The 16,604-nt window shown below is 42.5% G+C and overlaps 2 protein-coding genes across 6 annotated transcripts in view; both read left to right on the top strand.

Annotated features, from left to right (window-relative positions):
• The first annotated feature begins 4,363 nt into the window (after positions 1-4,363).
• Positions 4,364-11,827, top strand: LOC121297333 (C-X-C motif chemokine 14-like). Its single transcript, XM_041223591.1, has 4 exons — positions 4,364-4,661; positions 7,770-7,875; positions 8,888-9,001; positions 10,040-11,827. The coding sequence occupies exons 1-4, from the start codon at positions 4,598-4,600 to the stop codon at positions 10,053-10,055; spliced, it is 300 nt and encodes a 99-aa protein (XP_041079525.1). The 5' UTR covers positions 4,364-4,597; the 3' UTR covers positions 10,056-11,827.
• Positions 11,828-13,621: 1,794 nt separating this feature from the next.
• LOC121297003 (protein FAM13B-like) overlaps positions 13,622-16,604 on the top strand; it is a 35,456-nt gene continuing 32,473 nt past the window's right edge. For 2 of the 5 annotated variants that reach the window (XM_041223002.1, XM_041222999.1), the window contains exon 1: positions 15,815-16,072. The gene's annotated coding sequence lies outside the window, so the exon portion shown is untranslated. Of the gene's footprint in view, positions 13,840-15,813; positions 16,073-16,604 lie in introns of those variants that run through there. The other 3 variants (XM_041223000.1, XM_041223003.1, XM_041223004.1) reach the window with 3 other exon arrangements.

Genomic DNA, 16,604 nt, shown 5'->3' with positions numbered 1-16,604 from the left:
GAGGAGGTGCTGCTGCCTGACTGAGGGAAAGTGCAGGCAATGGCAAGCTTTGCATACACGGGCTTGTGGGCTGCCTATCCCTGGCACACTCATTCGCTTTACAGCTGTTGTTTTGTTTTTTTGATTGAATTATTCTTTATCCTCCCCAGATCTTGCCAATAAAACTGAAGCCTTGCTGGCTTCCCACCAGCCACAGAGAACAAGTAAGAGTTCTGTTGCGCTCCAGAGTGGACACCCCATCACAATGGCAATAGCACTCCCACACATGCTTGCTAATTGCTGCACTGAACGATCAATGACTTGTCCAAGCTCGGGCCAAATTGCAAGCAAGCGCAATGGCTTTATCTGCGTGCCAGACACCAACTGCGGCTCAGCATGGGGCTTTTTTCTCCTGCATCTTCATGGGCTTTCTCTTTGAGCGTCGCTCAGACCACAAAGCCTGGCTGGCATTGTCTGCCTTTATGGTACTGAAACTCATTCAAAAGCCTTTTTTACAGTGATCTGCTATCTTGTATCATTGTGTCCAGCTCATCATCGTACTGCTGTTGTTTCTTCAGTGTGGTGCCCTGATATACTGACAGTATGCCAATAGGAACTTTTCCATCAGGGAAAGCCAGGAGGGACTTCATGCCAATGCACAGTGGAGAGGGAAACACTGGCTGGCCAGGGAGGAATGTTTTCCAAACTTTTCCGCACTCTCACTCCCTCCCTCCATTATTACAGACAGTTCAGTTAAACAATGTTTCCTAGGGCTTGCTCTCTCAGCACCCCTGATTGGAGTGCAGGTGGGCCGTATTGCATACAGCGGGCTGCTTATTTTCAACCAAAAGTAAAAGATCATCAACTGTGACAAAAACAACATTCCTGGTGGTCTTTTTCATATAAGCTAGACAGAAATACCATCAAAAACACTGCCCCTAACCTGAGCCCTCACTCGCGTCCAGCACATTTAAACACCATGCAGACACTTTGCACCCACGTCCTTACACTCAGCGTCAATATATGAGATGTATTGTGGAATATATATTTTGGACCATGATTTGAGTTTCCAATATTTATTTTACTTAAAATTTCCAAGCATGTTGGGTAGGCATCTGGGGTGTGTTTCTGACTCTGCTGGATGCTCCGGCACACATTGCATTCCCCTCATTGCTTGTTCCAATAGGAGGGTTTTCTTCGAAAGGTCAATCAGGACTAGGATAAAGCCCTGCAGATTCTCATTGAATCTGTTTGCTTAGAATTCCTGTGTCACTTTCACAAAGTTTACATCCCCTGCTGCCAGCCTTTCGAGCTGTGATGATAGATTAGCCAAGTGTTTACACCGCACAGAAACTTAAAGAGCCTGTCTCCAAACTAGTGGATTCAGAATGTGGGTCACAAGAATCGTTTCAGTAGAAAGAGAATGCAGCCTATTGCAACATGCACAGAATACATTTAAACAGTACACTTCATTATGGAAACGTATATATGAATGACATGTCTGAGAGTCTCTTATTGAAAACATAGCACAGTACAAGTATATGAAGGTATATTAAAGCATAGGAAGAGGCATGGTAACCACAAAAAGGTCCTAAAATTTCTACAGCCTGACTTAAGCAGGTGAATCAGCATCCTTTTTATTTGAAAGAAATGTGTTTTATTTAGTGATTTCATGCAGGCTCCCTACCTATATGCAATAGTTCTATTTATATCTCTAACTTATATTGAATTAGCTACAAATGCGTCCATTCTGAAAGGAGTTATTTTACTTGTATTTCTATGAATTCAAGTTTGAATATGCTGCCATTGCTTGGCAAGAACTGTAGAAAAGGAAACTAAACAAATTGGCCAGGTGTGGAAAAGCCAGCATTCACTATAACACAAACACAAGCACAGAGAGCCAGCATTCACTATAACACAAACACAAGCACAGAGAGCCAGCATTCACTATAACACAAACACAAGCACAGAGAGACAGCATTCACTATAACACAAACACAAGCACAGAGAGACAGCATTCACTATAACACAAACACAAGCACAGAGAGCCAGTCCGTAGTAAATACTGTGCAGAAATGGTACTCCTATGCTTTGTTTGTTTTTCTTTATTTAAACCTGGTAAATATATGAGCACATGTCATCATGTGGAGTATTGTATTTCCACTGAAATGTGGCTTTTAATTGCATCTGCCTGCACTGTACTGTGTATAAAACAACTGGCAGCAATTGAAAGGATTCTGTTTATCTGCAGAACTAATACAAATAACACAGCAGCCTTGAGCAAAGAAGGGACACCTGGGCAAGCAGAGATTTGGGTAAAGGAAGACATCAGGAAACCTGCGCTGTGACATCATTACATTCATGTTGCTATGCAGCATGTCAGTGTACAGTAATACCAGCTGCGCAGCTGCAGGATTAACTGCTGAACAACACCCTACTGTGCATGGGCAGAGGAGCACAGAGGCCAAGCTCTTTACCTGGTGCACAAAGACAGGCCGAGCTCTTTACCTGGTGCACAAAGATAGGTCAAGCTCTTTACCTGGTACACAAAGACAGGCCGAGCTCTCTACCTGGTGCACAAAGACAGGCCGAGCTCTTTACCTGGTGCACAAAGACAGGCCGAGCTCTTTACCTGGTGCACAAAGACAGGCCGAGCTCTTTACCTGGTGCACAAAGATAGGTCAAGCTCTTTACCTGGTGCACAAAGACAGGCCGAGCTCTTTACCTGGTGCACAAAGACAGGCCGAGCTCTTTACCTGGTGCACAAAGACAGGCCGAGCTCTTTACCTGGCCACAAAGACTCTTTACCTGGTGCACAAAGACAGGCCGAGCTCTTTACCTGGTACACAAAGACAGGCCGAGCTCTTTACCTGGTGCACAAAGACAGGCCGAGCTCTTTACCTGGTGCACAAAGACAGGCCGAGCTCTTTACCTGGTCTTTACCTGGAGCACAAAGACAGGCCGAGCTCTTTACCTGGTGCACAAAGACAGGCCGAGCTCTTTACCTGGAGCACAAAGACAGGCCGAGCTCTTTACCTGGAGCACAAAGACAGGCCACTGTAAAAGTGTATCTATATATATATATAGCTATATTAATATAGCCACAATGTACTTGAATACATTTCCCCCTGGTGCTGCCACTGAGATGGTTCAGAGCCGCAGAGGAGGAGTCTGGAAGGAATCTATTAAATTCCCTATTGAAATGCAGCGAGAGTCTCCTTTACCCTTTCAGTTCAAAGAGTGACAAAGAGGGTTGTTGCCCAGCTCCTAGCTTGCTTGCTAAATGTTTAGTTTAAATCCACCACAAACCGCTATTGTCTCTTAGAGGCCGGGCAGACAGACAACGGAACAATGCACTTAGCTGTAAACTACTTTTCTAAAAGAGTACTGCTGTGTCCTTACAGCCCCCATGCTTTCCCCATGGTTACCTCTGCATTTACCAGCGTTTACCCTGGTTTGCCATGTTTATTAATATGCTTTACCATGGCATACAGTCTTTAACTATACTTGACCATGCTTCCAATGTGCTTTATTACAAGCTGCTATGCTTTTACTATGGAAAACATTTAAATAGGAATCCAGGGCTATACACCAGTCTCTGTGATGTGTGGAACATTTTTGCAATCAGATATAATCTGATAAAAACACAATTTGTATTTCTTTTTTTATATTCGTTTTGACACTGCCCAGCAAGCCAAGGGTTAAATAAGCATGGGCGCCTCACCATTCATGAACTCTGACCTCTTCGCTCTCTAAGGACCACTGAACAGCAGGAGAGGCCATCAAAGATGATCAAAACAAGGTGGTAAGTTAGCATCATGAAGGAAACTTGCATATGTGTTAGGATCCCAATCCCCAATGTGATCTCAATGGCTTGGGGTTCATTGTGGGTCATTATTAGCCCTTGTGTTTAGGGCTGGAGTTAGGGTTGGGGTTGTGTTGTTTTAATTACACACTATGGACCTCATGTTTCCTCTTCTCTTTATCTAAACAATATGGACAAGTATATCATGCATGATAAATACATTCACCTTAACAGATCCACCCCTGGGATTTTGCAGTATCACCATGTTTAGACACAGAATGATTACAAATATAAACCACAGAAATACCAATGCCATGTATTATAAATGGAAGGGTTAGGCTGCAAGCCACTCGCTTCTTTTAAACCATTGTTTGTTGAATTTGCTTGTTTTCCAGGAAAAAAACAGACTCTAATTCCCCTTTCTAGAATAAATCCAATCAAACATCTTGGGCCAGGTTTTTTTTTTCATGTTTTCTTTCTTTCTCTCTCTCTCTCTCTCTCTCTCTGGGATGAGTGATTCATTGCTTTGCTTTGCATATTAATGAGGCGTGGTTGAGGACTCTTTTTAAAAAGCGCAAGACCGCTCTGGAAAGCGAGCACGGAAAATCGGAGCGCACAGGTTTGCAGCGACAGACTCGACCCAGAGGAAACACAGCGCGGAGCTTCTAGCGCATGAACTGAAGAAGTACTCGCATTATAGCTTGACGTTTGAGAAAACAAAAAAGCCCAGCGAGGCTGACACAGCGACAAAACACGGTAAAACCATCAGCATAAACACACCAGGAGGGCTTTTCGTTCTCTTGAACTGACGAGATGCATCGTTCCACCATCGTGCTCATCCTGATGATAATCGCCCTGTACTCCATCAGTGTGGAAGGTAAGATTCATTCGCATTGTTTTAAGACAGAAGCGTGTTTACCGAACACCAGGCCATTGTGCTTCTCGTTCTCATAGACCTTTTGGGATGTTAGTTTGGGGAACAGTTTGTTATATAAAACAAGTTTTGGATCAATCCAAACAGGATTGCGTTTTTAAGTTCTAATATATAATCTAATGTGTGTGTGTGTGTGTGTGTGTGTGTGTGTGTATATATACCGCACAAGCTTTTATAGAAACAAACTACAAATCTGTATGCGTCTTTCTCTGTTATAGTACATTTTAAACGTTTATGTAAAATACTAATTACATCAAGTTTATACGGATAGCATTTAACAAAAGTAAACGAAAAACACACCACCGTTTATAAAGAACAAATATACACGGTTTATAAAAAATACCTTTTTAAAGAAATCTAAATGCGTGTATACAGCTCTCAAATGATGAAATAGTCAGTCAATCAGGAGTCAACTAGTAGTTGATCAATTATATATTATATATATAATAATATGATATATATTATATATATAGGTAAGGAACTATATATCATCCGCTATTCGAATAGAGTTTATATGATATGCTTTAAATATTTGTATTAAATTTTACACACATATAATTTTGTATAAAATTTACACATTTGAAAAATATAAAATAAACACATTTAAAATGTTTCTTATAAGAAGGAAACAAGATAAGACATATAAACGCAAATTAAGAATTATAAACATTTAAAATACACAACTAATACAATAACAACACCCCCGAACACTGTGCTACACGGTTGCCGCACACACCGGCGGGGAAATGAATCCGCAGCTAACTTTTAATCGGAGGCGCAGAAGCTGGTGCGTGATGATCTCCGGTGAAAACAGAGTCCTGCGGTGCGCTATGACGCGCGGAGAACACTTGCAGCGGTGTTATTGTTTGAATGGGAATTGAAAAGAAACAAAACGACAGAGACAGGGTTTGAAAAGACATACACATTCCAAATCTATAACTGCTATTCTTTTAACATACTTTGGACGATTACATGACGGAAATATTAGTTTAGCGCCTAAAGGCAGGGGAGAGACAGCCAAAACATGACGACAACTAATGATTTAAAATACGTTTTATATGCTTCATTGTTTCCAAGGCAACCTAGAATAACCACTAATCGCTTCGAGTATAGCTACTTAAACTGACTAATTCTAAATACAAACAACCAAAATATACAGGTAGTCTTAGCTTTCGTTAGATACTGTACTAAATAAACAGGCAGTTCAATACGTGTCTCCAGGTTGCTTTTCAATTCGGTAGAAATGACAGTTATATAACTTTCTTTTGGGCAACGATTTTTCAAAAGTTACATTTTGAAATAGCTTGCCGTTTTAAAAAGCTTTATTAGCTGTATTTATTTATTTGCAAAAACTGAGTGCTGGCCAATGCACCTGAAATACGTCTCAAACAAAGTTCTGGGCAGCCCGTAGATTGTTCTGGAGACGCGCGGTTGCGTGTGCTGTCCTGTGCGGTGACCCCACGGGCTGAACGCTATCTGCGGTCGAGATTACATCCAGAGCAAACTTTTCAAAGCGACTGTACTCTCTCAAATAGTCAGTGGCACAACTTCTGTCTGAAAGTGGGCGAAACAAAAAACGCGAATTCCAGCTGTGGAACGAGAAAGAAAGAGGTCCAGACTACTGGCAAGACGCCGAATTAAGTGTCGATTGTTTATTCCTGGTTTGTTGGGTGCGGTTTTTAAACTCTTGAATAAAATGTGTGAATGCTTCTCTGCGCAGTGAATCGAAACGCTGGCTCCTGCTTTGTTAAATTGTTAATATGTGCTTGTAGTGTGTGTGTTTATTTGTGTTTATTATTCATCTTTGCATTCTACCGCAACAAAACCGAAAACATAAACAGCAATTCCCTTTTTAAATTATCTGCAGCGATTCAGGAAACCGCGTATTCACTCGTGGCAATGAACGTGCTAGTATGTAGCAATCTCGGCAGAGAAATCCAAAGCTATAGCGTCAGTTAGTTATATAAATGCGGATACATATTTCTCAAACACACCTCCAGCTGCACTGAACAACGTGCCTCGAGAGAGAGCTCAGAAACAGCAAGGCCAGACAGTGCTAGAGATCGATCAGCATGTGCTACACAATCCAGGCAGAAACAGCTGCCGTTTACCGCCTCTTAACCAGGGAAAGGGCATGAGTAGGGAACTCGGGAGAGGAGAGCTGCAAGCTGGGCAGCCACGTTGCAGGCTTCCTTATCATAAATAATCTGTGCTTTACAAGGCTTTCATAAATATTCTAATAGTAGACTTGCTTTTGTCCTGGAAAAGGGGTGTATGGTTATTCTTCATTTCTGTGAGTTTTCAGTTTAACAGTTCCTTTTCTTCATTTAATAGATACAGATATAGATATATAAATTAACTGAAGTCTACATTTGAGCCAGGAGCATTTTTCTTTGTCACATGTTAACTGTGTCTCTGTGTCGCTGGTTCTGATGCATGTTAACTGTGTCTCTGTGTCGTTGGTTCTGATGCATGTTAACTGTGTTCTGTGTCGTTGGTTCTGATGCATGTTAACTGTGTCTCTGTGTCGTTGGTTCTGATGCATGTTAACTGTGTCTCTGTGTCGCTGGTTCTGATGCATGTTAACTGTGTCTCTGTGTCGCTGGTTCTGATGCATGTTAACTGTGTCTGTGTCGTTGGTTCTGATGCATGTTAACTGTGTCTCTGTGTCGTTGGTTCTGATGCATGTTAACTGTGTCTCTGTGTCGCTGGTTCTGATGCATGTTAACTGTGTCTCTGTGTCGCTGGTTCTGATGCATGTTAACTGTGTCTCTGTGTCGCTGGTTCTGATGCATGTTAACTGTGTCTGTGTCGTTGGTTCTGATGCATGTTAACTGTGTCTCTGTGTCGCTGGTTCTGCTGCATGTTAACTGTGTCTCTGTGTCGTTGGTTCTGATGCATGTTAACTGTGTCTCTGTGTCGCTGGTTCTGATGCATGTTAACTGTGTCTCTGTGTCGCTGGTTCTGATGCATGTTAACTGTGTCTCTGTGTCGTTGGTTCTGCTGCATGTTAACTGTGTGTCTGTCGTTTGTCGTTTGTTTCTGCTGCAGCCTACAAATGCAAGTGCACAAGGAAGGGGCCCAAGATCCGGTTCAAGGACGTGCAGAAGCTGGAGATCAAACCGAAGCACCCCTACTGCCATGAGAAGATGATCTTGTAAGCCCTGTTCTTTCTCCTCTTTGTAGATGCAAAGTTCCGTTCTAGGCAGGAGTAATCTGGCCTCCAGTCTGTTTTACTGTTCCACTGACAGCCCAGCTAACGGACAGTGCTGCTTTCTCTATTTTGAGTTTGCTGGCTCTCATATCCAAGGTACCACGTTCACTTTGCTGTTCACTTTGCTGTACCCTAGGAAGTGAAGTTTTTTACTTTCATGACAGAAGGACTCCCCTCAAATGTGCGACCATATAAAGTAGCAAAACCTTTTCCCTCCATGCCACATGTGCAGTGATTTATGAACCAATGAGTTGTCTGTGTTACTTTTAATTCTCTGGCAATTTTATACAATTATCTTCAGCGAGCAGCAGCTAGAATCTTGTGAGTCATTATCATTCCAGTGTCATTTACAGAAAGTTGTTGACTGATTGACAGGAGACAGGAGACACTAATGTTTGGACTGCGCTGCTTGGAAGGCTGCCAGCCCGTTTGCAAGCTATCTGCCCGGCCATTCACATTAGGAGCTTGCTTTCTAATCCAAACAGGATCTAATCAGCACAGTTGCTCACTCTGTGTGTTGGCTGCTTTGAGAGATTCGCATGGTGTAACCATTTCCTATTGGAAGCCTTGTCCCTGATTTTACTCTGTGCCTAATGGAGCCCAGATGGTTAATTTGAAATGGGCACAAGTTCTGATTGAGATGGATGTGAGCAGTTGACAGATGATTAACAAATAATTGAACACTAATCCTGAGCTTCCTAACCTAAGGTGAAGCAAGGTAGTCCCAAGAGTCTTGCTCATCTGCGTCAGTGAAACCAGTCAGATAACCATAAGGCTAAGCACTAAATTAAAAAAGAAACTAAGCCTGCTGCAGCCTGTGAAGGTGTACCATGACTGTTCTGGAATCGCCAAGGGTGGAACCCATTCAAAGGACCAGAAAGGCGTGTGCTCCATTGGTGATCGCAGTGCATCCATTGTCATAGTAATAAGGTGTTTGTTTTTCTTGCTTCTGCAGCGTCACTATGGAGAATGTGTCCCGCTTCAAGGGCCAGGAGTACTGCCTGCACCCCAGACTGCAGAGCACCAAGAACCTGGTGAAATGGTACACGATCTGGAAGGACAAGCACAGGTAAAGGCTTGGCATGGTGCCCAGTGGGATTGTGTAGACTCCTTGTCAAGATCACAGAGCCGAGAACAGGGTTCTAGCGTGTAACACAATTTACAAACGAGTGGAGGCTATGACCGCCCTGTTCCTGGTAGCTGATTGATCTGAGAACTTTGTCAAGTTGAGAATTGAAGGATCCAAGTGATTCTGCCTGAACAACATGAGGTAGCCCACTCTCTGTGTGAAGAAGTCTCTCCCTCTGTCCTAACATTTCCAACTGTGTGTCCTCTGGTTCGGTAGAGGACACTTGATTGGTCAGAGACCTCCCTGCAGCACTGACCGTATGCAAGGTGTCTGGGGGATGTGTGTGTGCTTTTACAGGGCGTCTTGTGCACCAGATAATAGCTTTGGCTTGTTGCACTATAACCCCAGGAGGTTAATGCAGTGCAGTGCAGACAGGCGTGCAGTAGATGATGATCATGAGCTGGTGGAGGAAGATTACTGCAGACCGGAGCAGATTCCTGAGCTCATGTATACACAATCAGACAGCATGCACTGAGCCATACCTCTTCAGCCCTGCCTTTGTGCCACCTTGCAGCTACACAGTGAAATGAAACAACCGCTGTAACTTTGGAGCTGCTATCCAGTACAGTGCAGGCTGGATTCTGTTTCCCTGGCCATTCAGAAACACTAAAGATTGTGTATTGTGGTGATCTTTTGAGATGTGCAGGAGAGCAGCCTCTGAATAGTCTGTGACAACCCCTGAAAACTATAGTCACATCATCTTTCACTGAACTACAGAGTCTCAACTATTGCATCCTAGCTTTTAAACCTCATTCCATGCTCCATGGAGATGCCCAATCAAATGAAACTGCTTTTCATTATGAAGGGGGCTATGTGCATGTTTTTATTTTCTTGGTTTGTGAACACGCACAGACTCTAACTCTAAATTGAGCGTCAGTAGTTTCTTGCTAGTTTTGTTTCTTCCAAGAATGTTACACTAACGAGAAAACTCTGAGGAGCTGTGTCAGACTTACCGCCATGTCTTCTCTTCTCTTGCAGGGTTTACGAATCCTAAATCAGTACAAGATGGACCAGAACACCCCCCCCCCTCCTCCCTCCCCATCACCCCCGAAGACTGTTTTAAAAGCACAAAAAAAAAAAATCTGACACTTAAGACTTTAATGCAACTATTACTTGTGGAATTGTAGATGATGGCAGAGCAATTGTATTTATTTTTGTAACTTTTAGATTTCACCCTTGAGGATGGCCAGAGTGAAAATGTAAGGGAGACGGTGGATGGCAGGTGTTTCCTAGTGGATTGCTCTAGCGGAGACTGCACAGCTGTATCAGTGTTTGCTTTGCAGATGTGTCTCTGTGGGACAGATGGTAGCACCCTCAGTCTTTGGCTTCAGGGCAGTCAAACCCACCGCAAGTCAATCATTTCCGATCCTGGGTTTAAGAGCGTTTTGGGTGTGTTCTATAAACATGCCCAGAGAAACACCTGACCAGTACCATGTTCGCGCTGCATAATTGAGATGATCCTGATAAGCCGGGTCCACACCTCAGCGATCTGCTGCGCTGCCCAACTGCTCCCCTGAAGTCACGCAACTGGGTTGCGATCAATTGCTGTGGCCACATCTGAGCAATTACTTGTGCAACAAGGTTCCCGCATCTGCAAGGTTCATTTTTTTATGATAAATGAGGTGACAGAGTTTTTAGAATTGTATTTATTTTATTTATTTTTTGACAACTGAGGTGACACTTTTTTTGGTCCAGTTGTAATGTGTCTAGTAATTAACGAGGAAGAGATAGCTGTTATTACTTTTTCAAGTCTTGTTATTTTAAATGCCATATTCCCTAAAGAAAAAACAAAGCCACGTAAAAGCTGGACGAAAGCGTTACATTTTTCCTCCAACATTTTTTAAATTAGAGCTTCTTTAGACAGGATATGCAAGCCGTGCAGTCAGCATTATACGAACCAGTCAGAGTTTGCGAATTGCCACGTGATCGCCTGTGTCTACAGAAGTCGCTCAGGAGGTTGCTTAGAAAGTACAGCCTGGCTCCACTTCAAGCAGCTGCTTGCAGGGACCAGGGGCGTCCACATATAAGAGGCTTGGTTGCATGCTCAGGTGTGGACCCAGCTTTAGATAAGTCCGAGAGTAAGACTGTGCTTTGTCCCGAGGATGAGGAACAGCTTACTGCAGCCAATCCCTTCCATTTGGGAGCATGTAAATAAATCCTAAAGCAAAGTCCCTCCCTGCCTGTGACCTGTGAAACCTTTCAGAAGCATTGGCTGGGGGCTACCATACAGACACTATGCAGTGTGATGCTTTACCCACAGAGGTGTGGAACTGGCTTCACTAGAGGCTATAACAGCAGCTTTGTTTTCATTGTGTTTAATTCCACTTCAAAGTAAGCTCTCTTTCCTGGAACCTTCCCTTGTGTTTGTTTTTAACCCTATTTGATTTGCTTGGCGTTGCACACTGTTTGTGTCTCAGCCTGAATGTACAGCCTAATACTGTGCATTCCACTTTGTTTATATATATATATATATATATATATATATATATATATATTCTATATATATATATATATATATGCATACATAAACTGCTTGTAAATAGAATGAATACTATATAGAAACATACATTTATTACCTCTTAATGTAATGCATTGTATTGCTAAATTATTGTTTTGCTATTTAAATTTGAATGTTACAAAACAATGTTTTTTTTTGGTTTGTTTTTGTGCACAGCATATATAACCTGGCACATATTTTTAAAGTGTTCAGGAGTGTATGTAATACAATTAATGGAGCTCCCTGGCAATAAGAGAGTTTGATCCCTACAGTACTGGTGTGTGCCTTTATTGCTCGGCAGGGCATTGTGAAACACAGGACTGGAGTCGATGTGAAAATCCAGCACAGCAGCCTCTTCTGCTGCTCTACTCAATCAAATACATCCTCTGAAAATCCAGCGCAGCAGCGTCTTCTGCTGCTCTACTCAAACACATCCTCTGAAAATCCACTGTGTGGTCACTCACACAGGTGTTATTGCAGTGGTGTCCTGGATGAATGAGTTTTGCATGGTCACTCACACAGGTGTTATTGCAGTGGTGTCCTGGATGAATGAGTTTTACATGGTCACTCACACAGGTGTTATTGCAGTGGTGTCCTGGATGAATGAGTTTTGCATGGTCACTCACACAGGTGTTATTGCAGTGGTGTCCTGGATGAATGAGTTTTGCATGGTCACTCACAGGTATTATTGCAGTGGTGTCCTGGATGAATGAGTTCTGCATGGTCGTGCGTGCGTACGTGTGTCAGTGGGCAGGTATTACTATCAGTGTGCAGACAATGTCCCCACAAAGATAGTAACTCCTGAAAAAACGATGTTGTGGTGACGTTCCAACTTTGTAAAACACTTTTTTAAGAACTAAATATGCCTTTAAAAAAAAAAAAAAAAAGGCCAAAATATTTAGTTTGTTGTCGACTTTCACCCTATGTGGAGTTTTGTCTGACTAGAGTTAGAAATAGTAAATAGAAATATAGTGAGAGTCAAAGAGAAGTCCCCACAAATACAGGAAACGTGTGTGCCTGCGTGTGTTTAGAAGGCTATTATGTTTTCCTCAGTAAAGTCTGCCATCTCCTGCTCCTTGAGGGAACTGCGCTCTCTCAAATTAATACAGCTTATCTCCTGCTCCTTGGGGGTACTGTACATGATTATGGGATTATACACAAGCTGCTTTAAAGACCACGCTGATGTGTTGCTTCTCCATGTGCTTGTGTTCGTGACGCACACGCACAGAGGTGTGCTGCAGAAATGCATTGAGTGCACGCTGCCACATTGGGTGCGGAGTTGCTTTCGACTGGCAAGCCCGTGGAAGGTGTGGAAAGGATCTTAAAGAGGGTGTTCCTAATACAGCACATGTTATGTATTTATTAAAACGACTGCACTAAGCGAAGCAGTGAGGCGCTGCTGGGTGAATGGATGGATAAGGGATATGAAGGCGAACGCTGAATAAATACGAAGTTGGGTGTGGTCTGCAGTACTGCTCAGCCAACACCAGATGGCACCTGACAGTTAGGAGATTGTTTCGCATTGGAAATGTAGACAACAAATTAGAAAAAAGAATTACATTTTCCTTTTTCTGTACTTTTTAAAGTTAACGTTTAATTGGTGAACGTGAGAATGTGGAATAACTGGTTTAAGAACAGTTATGTTATATTTAGCTATGTTATATTTAACAACAGTTATGTTATATTTAACTATGGACATAGTGAACGTAGATTCTATCGAATATGATTTTTTTTAGCATGGTTCCAATATAATGATCTGACTTCATTTTTACTTCCCTATATAACGCCTATGATATTTGATATGTTTGTTTTTAATCGAACTATGTTAGCACCGCCAAGGGAGAAGCGTTACCCCTTTATAACGAAAACAGTAACCGTGCAACTCATTCCGGCTGCAATAATAGCACTGCACAGATCCACACAGCAAAGTCTCTTAACACTGCGCTCACTAAAGCAACCAATTAGAAATGCCCCAGAGCGATATATCACAGCCAACCACGGTGCACGTAACAAGCTGCCACAGCCACCTGAAGGAGCCAATCAGAGCGCCGCTCTCATCTCGGCCAAGCCTCGCATTTGGCGCTCCTGTTGTCGGTCGGTTTCCGTTATTTCGCTCAAGCGAGCACTGCGTGGGACGAGAGGGACCGAAACCAGCAGTAAAGACGCGTCTCACAGAAGCGGATCTGAAGTCCGTGTCGGTCGTCGTTAAGAAACAGACCTCAGAAAAGGAGACTGTGGGCAGTCCCGCTATCTCGCCATCACCCCGTCTCAAGACGGGCAGGTAAGAGCTAACTGCGCCTGCGCCGGAGGAGAGGTTCCTGCCAGTTTATGTCCCGTGAACTGTGACGTACTACGCATGTGTCAATCTGCTGAACACTAGTATTGTAACAGAATGCCTCATTATTATTATTATTATTATTATTATTATTATACTTACAGTCAAGCTAGTTATTATATCTTCCAATACTGAGGCCATGTTAGTTATGCATGATGGTGCAAATGATCCACAGTTCGTTCATTGGTCTCGGTGTGAATGTGCATCTCTTAGAACAGTATGCACCTTGCACTACAGTTTGCTAGACTAATGCAGTTCTTACAGCTCAGATCAGTATGTCTGACTTCAGTATAGTCTACACATCTGCTTTATAATATGGAACAAGGCACAGTATTTTGGGAGAGGCAGTTGGTCCTATTCATAGTCCAGTTTGCTGGCAGTGAAATGCCCAAGGTCTTCTTGTGATGCTTCCAGTGAGAGACATGACCCACACAGCCCCATGCCACCCCAGGCCAGGAGTTCCTCTCCTGAGGGGGTGAAGACAAGTGTCTCCCTGGAAAGAGCAGCAGCAGCAGGGCTGCATGGTAGCGCTGAGTGAGTGGAGAGCAATGAAACCAAGGGAGCAGTGTGCTGTTTCCTTTCACTGTGCTTTACTTCTGCAGCCACGTTATTAATGTATTTATTACAGCTTCATTAATAAATCAGCAGGGATGGCATTCTCGATGATCTTGTGCTTTTTATTCATGTCTTAAACTAAGCATGAAATCGTCTATCAATCTGTACCTATTACAAAGAAGGCAGCTATTTCAGACTGTAAAATCCAGCTGAATGATGATGATGGTGATTTAGGTGAAGCACAAGCTCAGTGTTCTATCTTATATACAGTGTGTGTATATATATATATATATATATATATATATATATATATATATATATATATATATATATATATATAATGTATATATATATGACACACACACACACACACGCCTACATCTTGCGAACCAACCAAATAGAAGCAAAAGAAGAAATCTTGCCTTGTCATGCAGAAACCCCATCATCTCTTAAAGTACTGAAGACAAAGGAAGTGCTTATTCATACTTAATAAGGAGTCTTCTATATAAGGTCACACGCTGCTCTGTTCTTCAAAATAGCCATGAACCCTGTGCTTAAATAACTCTATCTTTGTGCATCACATTGCCTTGCATCTCTTGCACACGCCCAGCACTCCCATTAGCTCTGTATAGTGAAATCGCCAGTGTTGGAGGAGAACCAGTCACGTACTGGGAACTATAGGATTGTGAAAGTATCCTGTGATAGACGTGTAGTTCTTTATTTCTTTGAGACCATAGCATTTCATTGGACACTTGAAATAATAACATATATGCAGTACTTTAAAACAGATTTAAACTAACACAAACAACGTATTTAGCGCGTATCCTGCACTTTGCGAAATGTTTCTACAGCATAAGCAGGTCAATACAGGGTTTGTTGACACCTTAAATTCCACGTTCCTTCTGTCTCCATGGCATCGACACACCACGTGACCTGGCCTAATTTACATGCGACTCTTGCAAAAATCATATTGTGTAGCTTTGATATGAAATTAATATGAAAGAACGTTTTGCGAGTTTGGGTACTGTAACTGAAAAACATAGTTAGATCACAACGCCCAGTCCTTTTTTTTTTAATTGTTTTGCTGCCCTTGTCTGGCAGTGCTGTGTCCCTGTGTGCATAGAATATTCCAGAATGAAATATTTAATCCCATAGAAATGAGCTCCAGGTTCAATCAGATAGAAACACAGGAGAGGCGGCCGCTTTGCACACTCGCACGCCTTCCATCCCCGGTCTGCGCCGTGCAGACGCGACGCAGGGCTTCCCCGGTTTAGGTTAACACACACACACACAAAACTAGACGAAGAGGAAGTTGCCCTGGCTTTGTGTGCAAGGGGAAGGCGAGGCGGGGGGGGACCGGATTCAGCAGATTTTCTCCGGGTTGGTGGGTGTGTTAGATCGGCCATCAGTTGCATGGAATAGTAAACAGCATCTCCGAAACTGGGATAACGAAAAATAACGCTGCTGTTCTCTTGCGCGTTGTGTTTTTTGTTCATTGGACGTTTCAGAGTCCGGTGGTAAATAATAGTATGATAAAAGTAAGAAGAGGTCTCCCTGCACCGATCCCATCGCGTTATTAACACGTTTAATGGTTGCTGTACGGGATTGCTTTGCGTTTAAACCGGTAGGTGCGCAGACTTTAATTTATTAACCTACTGCTGGAAGTGACACTTGTTTTCTGATTGCGTTTTTATTTATTTTTTGGCGACTGCTTTCCGATGCACCGTGGAAACGGTTCTGTGTGTGTGTGTGTATGTGTGTATAGATTGACTTAAATCGTTACACCGAGAAAAATATAAATATATAAGTAAATGAATGGACTCTGTATTCACTCGATGTCTTTGTGTATTCGATGTAGTAGAGTTCCGCCAGACAGACTTTCTGCTGGTTTCTGTATTGTTGGGAAACAAGGAGTTTCTGGCGTCCCTTTGGTTTCGTTTACTGTCTCTCGCTAAATTAGGTGGGCGCTCGCTTACATAGCAGTATCTGAGTATTTCAGTTTCAGTCTGTGGAAAAAATCTTATTTATTCAATGTATAAGTTTTTTTTGTTTAATCTTAATAAGACAACGATTTAACAGTCAGTTGAGAACAAATATATATTTAAACAACAAATAGATGTTTATTTACAACATTTGTTGAAAAAACAAAAAGCAAA

The sequence above is a fragment of the Polyodon spathula genome, chromosome 22, assembly GCF_017654505.1.
Source record: "Polyodon spathula isolate WHYD16114869_AA chromosome 22, ASM1765450v1, whole genome shotgun sequence".
NCBI classification, from domain to species: domain Eukaryota; kingdom Metazoa; phylum Chordata; class Actinopteri; order Acipenseriformes; family Polyodontidae; genus Polyodon; species Polyodon spathula.
Note: the sequence above shows the minus strand (reverse complement) of the source record. Positions and strands in the feature narration are given on the sequence as shown.